This window comes from Alligator sinensis, unplaced genomic scaffold (assembly GCF_000455745.1).
Source record: "Alligator sinensis unplaced genomic scaffold, ASM45574v1 scaffold849_1, whole genome shotgun sequence".
In the NCBI taxonomy this organism is placed as follows: Eukaryota; Metazoa; Chordata; order Crocodylia; family Alligatoridae; genus Alligator; species Alligator sinensis.
Window position 1 is genome coordinate 1,750,643 of NW_005842271.1, and position 7,051 is coordinate 1,757,693.

Consider the following 7,051-nt stretch of genomic DNA (forward strand, 5'->3'; position numbering starts at 1 on the left):
GGTTATTTTGCCCCAAGTGGCACAATTTGCTCCACAACAAAGTGCATGTCCAAGCATGTGCTCTGAGGCAAAAAGCCCCGGCTCAAATTTGCACTGCTTCTATTTGAGCTGCTGCAGGCACAAGTGCTTGCATGTGTGCATGCGCCCACCCACATTAACCTGCCACATGTAGCATGGGCATTCCCCGGGGACAAGTAGCAACAACACAAGGTGTGCCCTTGTTACTTGTCCGTGGGAAAAAAAATGCGACCAAAACACTGGCTTGCATCCATAGATGCTTCTCAAGCAAATCCCGGGACGTCATTCTCCCCCTGTACTCGGCCTTAGTGAGGCCGCAGCTGGAGTACTGCGTCCAGTTTGGGGCTCCACAATTCAAAAAGGATGTGGAGAAGCTTGAGAGAGTCCAGAGAAGAGCCACGCGCATGATCAGAGGTCAGGGAAGCAGACCCTACGATGACAGGCTGAGAGCCCTGGGGCTCTTTAGCCTGGAAAAGCACAGGCTCAGGGGTGATCTGATGGCCACCTACAAGTTTATCAGGAGTGACCACCAGCATCTGGGGGAACGTTTGTTCACCAGAGCGCCCCAAGGGATGACAAGGTCAAATGGTCACAAACTACTTCAAGATCGTTTCAGGCTGGACATAAGGAAGAATTTCTTTACTGTCCGAGCCCCCAAGGTCTGGAACAGCCTGCCACCGGAGGTGGTTCAAGCGCCTTCATTGAACACCTTCAAGATGAAACTGGATGCTTATCTTGCTGGGCTCCTATGACCCCAGCTGACTTCCTGCCCTTTGGGCAGGGGGCTGGACTCGATGATCTTCCGAGGTCCCTTCCAGCCCTAATGTCTATGAAATCTATGAAATGTTTTAATTGAAAAGAAGACTGGATATTTATCTAGTTCTCAAACCATGGGTGATGCATCAACTACCTCCCAGCCCTGTGGATTATGTATAGAACTTCTCCTAATGCAGAGCCTGTCGTGCACTATCCATTCTCAGGAGCTTTCTTTGTTCAGAGTCTCCAAACACAGAAAATAAATTGATTGTAAGAGGGCTGTATCCTTACCATACTCAGAGCTAGGACAGCGAATGTACTGTATTTCAATCCATCCCCTTGCCACCTTTGCTCGCTTTACATATCCAGAAGAGGGGGAGGGTCAAGGAGAAGCTTGGGCTACTTCAGGGGCGATGGATGCCTGGCTTATGGATAAAAAGGAACCTTTGGCCTGAAGTGCTGTCAGTCGCACTCTGGCCTTTCATAAGCACTACATTTTTTGCAAAAACAAGGCAACGTTGTAACTTTTCCAGAATGGTGCCAAAGCTAACAAACCCTGCAAATGCTAACACAAACAGTTAAAAGTGGCTTATAAAATGTTAAAGCACCAGATGTAGGAAAGTAAGAGGATTTGGGGGGGGTTGGGGTTTTTTTTTTGGGGTGGGGGGGAGGGAGGTTGTTAGTGTATGTCAAGCTCCAGTTCAAGCTTTTGGTAGGTTATGTATCTTCTGAACATTTCACAAGTCCTCTAGGCTGAAGGTTAAATCTTAATGGAGAAAGGTGGAAATGACTGATCAACTAAAATAACAAAGAAATGAGAATGGAGAGGACAGGATGCAGGGTGCAAGTCTTAAGTCTCTTAAGACCTTCCTACAAGTGTTTTAAGAAAGTGCTGGACCACCTCATGCTCCTTGTATGTAGTGCTACTTTGGTGTATAGGTGAAAGGGAAAAAATGACTTGCAGCATTCTGGCTGAAGAAGGGAAGGCACAATCCAGATGGGGTAGTATTGATCCCAGTAACGAAGGAAAATGCAGCTTTTGCATGTGCAATTTAATGAGCACATTTCTGTGACTGACTTCAGCACATTAAGTTGGTGTAACAGTTCTGGGACTTGTCCGGGGCTCAGGAACTTGGGGGCTTATTTCCCTGCAGACTTTTACCTATCTGACCTTGAGGAGGGTACTTAGGATGTGCCTGTGCAGCAATGACTGCTGTTCATGTCAACACATACCCCGCTTTAACCTAGTAGCTTGTGTACTGATTGAAGTGTAGCTGCAGCAGCTTGGAGCTCAGCCCAGGCTAACCACTCAAGTATTTACTTAACTTCTTAGATGAATTCAGGTAAATTCCCTGCAAGTGCATCAGAAGTGGAGAGTTGGTTTGATACTGTGGGATTGAGTGCCATGTAAACAGCTTCAGGGGCCTTGTTTACACGTGGCAGGTTTTACCATTATAGTTATACTGGCAAAAAACCTTTTCTGTGGACCAAAATCCTCTTAACAGTATATCCAGTCCTAGTTCTCCAGACTAGCACCAGCTATGTCAATAGAAGTACAGTTATGCCTGTTGAACTGAATGTACAGTAGTGTTTTTACTGGTATATCTATCTAGGGAGAAATTTTCCTCCTAACTGATGTTGCTATGTCATAAAAGACTTTTATTGGAGATTAGGGTAAATAAATGCTTGTTAAAGAGAAGAGTCCCTTGATGATTTTTGTTTGGGGTAAAGGCTGGCCACTATAGTTAGGGGCATGGACAGACAAAACATTTACACAGACTGAGAAGAGGAAGAACTTAAAACAGCTTAGCTGAGCCTGGTGCAACTGTTACACCTGCCCATTCTACCCTCCAGTTAGTGGGAACTAAAGCGCAGTATTTTACTACCTCTTTTATTCAAGGGGGTATATCATTGTGGCTTGGCTTCAATTACTGTGGGATAGGAGTGGACAGATGGAATAATTACTATTTACTGCAGATCAGCTGAGGCACACTCACAAGTAATAAGTCTTCTCCCCTACCCCACTTTAAAGAGGTATAATTGTTTATTTGTCCATGCTCTAGGCAAGACGTATATTGCCCCACATCCCTGGAATAGACCTGCTTTTGCACCAAGTAGTTGGAAATGTTCTTTTTTTTTTCTGTTAACCCCATTCTTTCTTATCCTAGCAATGTGAGAGCCTTCAGCAGTAGACAGTTGCTGCCTTCCCCTAGTAGCCTTAAAAAAGGTATCCATATCTTTCTACCAGAAATGCATATGCTCCTTTCATTCTCTGTATGTATTCTTTCCAATGTTACTCGTTTACCCAGGTGCTTTTATACCAAGAGCAGTTGGAATGCTGTCCTTGTAAAGTGATTTCTGCACCTGACTTGAACTAGCTTCTATAATCAAGAAATTAAGACTTTTTTTCCCTTTCCTCTTACTGTGCTTTCAGGTGGCAGCCAGGGCTGGAGTCTACGAGATCCTCAATCAGTTGGGGTTCACTGAGTTTGAGGACCTAGAAGACATGTCTCTCTCCAAGCTCCGTTACCGTTGGCAGGAACAGACCCTTAGTCTGCTTTCATTCCGAGGAGAGTTCATTTAGGACCCAAGACTGTGACACACCTTGGGAATTTCTGTGTTTCTCCGGACTTGGCTGGTGCTTTTTATAGGTGTGGGAGAGAGAATTTGCCTTAAGGAAAGACTGTGTTTCCAGAAAGAAGGGGAGGGAGGAAGGGGAATATAAACTGCCTTTAAGAAAACAAAAATTTATAGGGTTCTTTTAGACACAATAAAAAATATTATAAATTAAAAAATAACATTAGACAGGTGTTTAATTGCAAACATTGAGTAACTGTAAAAAAATCTCTGAAATGTTTAAAACACGATCTCCTGAATTTAGTGAATGTACTAACAGTGAGTGCCAAATTCTTCAAGGCCTTCTTCACTTTCTCAATAGCCCTGTGCGGTATGCGCTATATAGATAGATATAGCGAGAGAGAGAGAGAGACGTAAATGTATTTGCATGATGATTTAGGATTCCTGAAGAGTCCTTAAGGCACTTGAGTGAGATCTGGAGTTTTCTGTTTGTGCATATTTATTACTCTCTTTAAAATTTTATTTTATTTTTGGAGGTTAAGAAAAATATAAACTAATTAATTCACACAACCCTGCTACTGTGTAGACCCCTATTTTCAGTGCCAAGATGCTTCTGCTGCAATATAGTTAAATACAGCACTGAAGTTTCTGTTCAGTAAAAAAACAAACAGGCTTCATACATTTTATATCCAGAAATAAAAGATAATGGGTGAAATCTCAGCTCTATTGAAAGCAGTGGGAGTTTTGCAATTGATTTCAGTAGGGAAATCACAAAATACATCTAAAACCATTTAAAAAATCAAGGGAAATGTAACGAGATGGAGTTTAAAAGACTGAAAAATAAAGTGAATCAAGTGTGTTCAAACGGAATAAAATCCCATTCCCACTATCTAGAGCAAAGGGAGAGGCTGGCTGCAGAAGATTTGGTGGGCAGGAAGTAAATGGAATAGGCAAGAGCCAGCATGAATGGGAGGATAAAATAGGATATGAAGACAAAAGCATAAGTACAGTCTCTGTCTTTTTCCGACTCTGCTTTCATCTGCAGCCAGTAGTGCAGTAGGTGCAGACAGCGGTATTAAAAAGTTAATGTGAAAAAACCCCATCTAAAATGGGAAGAGGTGGTTTGGGGTTTTTTTTCCTTTGGACACATCCCTGATGCTTCTTCAAAATCCAAACTCCAAGATTTCCATTAACAAAACATTTTATTTGTGGCTTCTTTCTGCAGAAGTAGGTTGGTTTTATTTTCTTTTTTTAAAATGCAGAATTTCTGATCGTGCATTTTATATCTCCAGCAGGATATTTTGGTGTTTGAATAATTTGCTGGTGATGTAACTGAATAGTTGAATTACAGTAGTAATCTGTCGGAGCCAGTTGATCTTATTTATTTATTTTTTATCTATTATTCATGTAATATTAATACAGCCATCTGACAGCATAAAACATTTTCCCTTTTCCATGCCCCTATTGTGACAGAAAGGCAGCTACCCTGAAGTGACATAAAATCTATTTGAATTGCTCATTAGAGAGAGTTTTTTGCTCAGGTATTTAGAAAGCTTTGAAACAGCCTTGTTCTTTATTGATTTCTATTCACAAGCAGATACATGTCCTTTTTTATATTTAGTCCTTCTACTTTCTGTTTATAGAACACATGCCTTTCTTTGCAAAACTACTGTGCATCTTTGGGGCACCATTTTGTTTGTTTATTTCTTCTTTTTTTATTGTATATGACCTTTTGGTGTCCCCCCACTCCTGTTTTTGTGTTAAGGTTATGCATGGTGGCAGTGAGCAAGTGCCTTCACAAGCCAGTCTGCAGGAAATTCTTTTGATAATCTGGTACCTTCACATTTTGTATCGTGCCACCAACAAATCCAACATATTTACCAGATGCACCAAAAGTCGTGCATTTAGCATTTCTTGTAGCTGGCCAAAGACAACTACTTTTTCCTCCAGGCTGACATCTTATTGTTTTAAAGGTCTGATATCTAGGGTGAGTTCCTGACTCCCCTGAAGTCCATGGCAAAACTCCCACTGATTTCACCACTCATATCCCTACTTGCACAAGCTATAAGCATTTCAGGAAAAACTCTCTACATGACAAAAACCTCCTTACTGAACTTCAGCATTACTTTGCCTAGGCTCTTAAAGCAGCAAGAAACAGCAAAAGGCAGCCAGCCTGGGGATTGGGTAAAGTTAAGCTGGTCTTTTTCTTCTCATAACTCATACTAAGAGGGGCCACTCTCTTCCATGCACAAAGCGTAGAAGTAACCTGAGACTGTGCCTTCCCTTCCCCCAACTGGGACTTCTCATAGATCCTTCCAGGAATACAAAGCTCTGGCACTTCAGTGGTTGATGCAATTGATGTTCTTTGGTATTTGGTTTTGAAAGTAAAACTACTACAACGATGGATCTCAGTCATGGGGATCATCCAGGTTCCTTGTACATGGGACATTTCCTTTTGCCTAAGAACTAGAATGCAAATATTATGATTGATGGGTGACGGAAGATGGTGCATTAACAAGTCTATTGTACTTCTAAAGGCAGCATTTCTTTCCTATTCTTATTTTGAGCTTTTTTAATGTTGTTTTTAATGCAGACTTTAACAGTGCTATTGCACACATTTAAAATGTAGTATTTTGCCACAACTGTAGTTTGTCATAGCCTGTGGAGTTGCCAGTGAATGTACATGCATGTGATTCTGCTCCTCACTGATGGAATCCAGGTGCAGGTGGTGAGTTTACAACAGAAGCCTGGTCCTTACATCTACATGTTATATCTAAGTCATCAGCAAGACTGGGAGAAAAGCTATGGGGAGAAAAATATAGTCTTATTACAATGAGAATAAGCATAGATCTTAGGAGATCCAACCTAAGGCAGCCAGGGGCTCATTAACTCATCTTCCCCAGGGGACATTTAGCTCTGCAAGTGCTGGTTTATTTAACAGTAGGCCTAGTGAGTAGATGGCCAATTCTGAGTAAATTCAAACTGGAACACAAGAGCTTTGAAAGCCTATGAGATTGTCACCAACTTGCCCCAAATCCCCATTTATCAGTTACTTGAACTGGTAAACTTTGTTTTTTCAGTACCAAGTAGAATATGCTTTGCAACTGTTCTTATGAAAAAAACCCCACAAACATTTGCTCATCTGCCCACATTGACAGGATTATAGCTACTATAAACGGTACCCCATAGGCCTGTGTGAATAGGGAAGTATTCAATTCAGATTCGGCCGATTTGGAGGACACAGATTCGATTTGGAGATTCGGATCACTGTCCTGAATTGATTTGGCTGAATTGGCTTTGGAAGATTTGGTCCTGATTCAGAGAAATTTGATGATTCAGATCAACCAGGGAGAGACAGGCACAGCCAGGCAGCTGCAGGTTCTCCCGTGGCTCCTCCGGCTGTGTCTGCCCATCCGCGGGCAGGGAGGGCTGCAGGAGAAGCCTTGGTGGCTGCCCTGCCTGGCCCCATCCCCCACCCGGCCCCAACCTCCTAGCACTTAAAAAAAAAAATAAAATCCCCACTCTCACCAGCTGCAGCAGCAGTGATTGGGACCTCTGGGCACTCATGACAGAGCCCCCCCCCACGCAGCAGGGGGCAGTGGTGGGCAGCGGGGATCATCGCTCAACCCAGCACCCGTGCAGCAGCTGCCCCATGGCATGGGTGCAGTGTGGCTCAGCAGGGCGCTGCACACTATCTGGG

At 42.8% G+C, this 7,051-nt stretch overlaps 1 protein-coding gene across 4 annotated transcripts in view; it reads left to right on the forward strand.

The window, feature by feature from the left end:
- The window catches only part of PALD1 (phosphatase domain containing, paladin 1), a 201,704-nt gene extending 195,054 nt beyond the window's left edge, over window positions 1-6,650 (forward strand). For all 4 annotated transcript variants that reach the window (XM_006027893.3, XM_006027891.3, XM_006027892.3 and 1 more), the window contains one exon: window positions 3,209-6,650. In XM_006027893.3, the coding sequence (XP_006027955.1) occupies window positions 3,209-3,358 (150 nt within the window). In that variant the 3' untranslated portion in view covers window positions 3,359-6,650. The remainder of the gene's footprint in view (window positions 1-3,208) is intronic.
- Window positions 6,651-7,051: the final 401 nt, after the last annotated feature.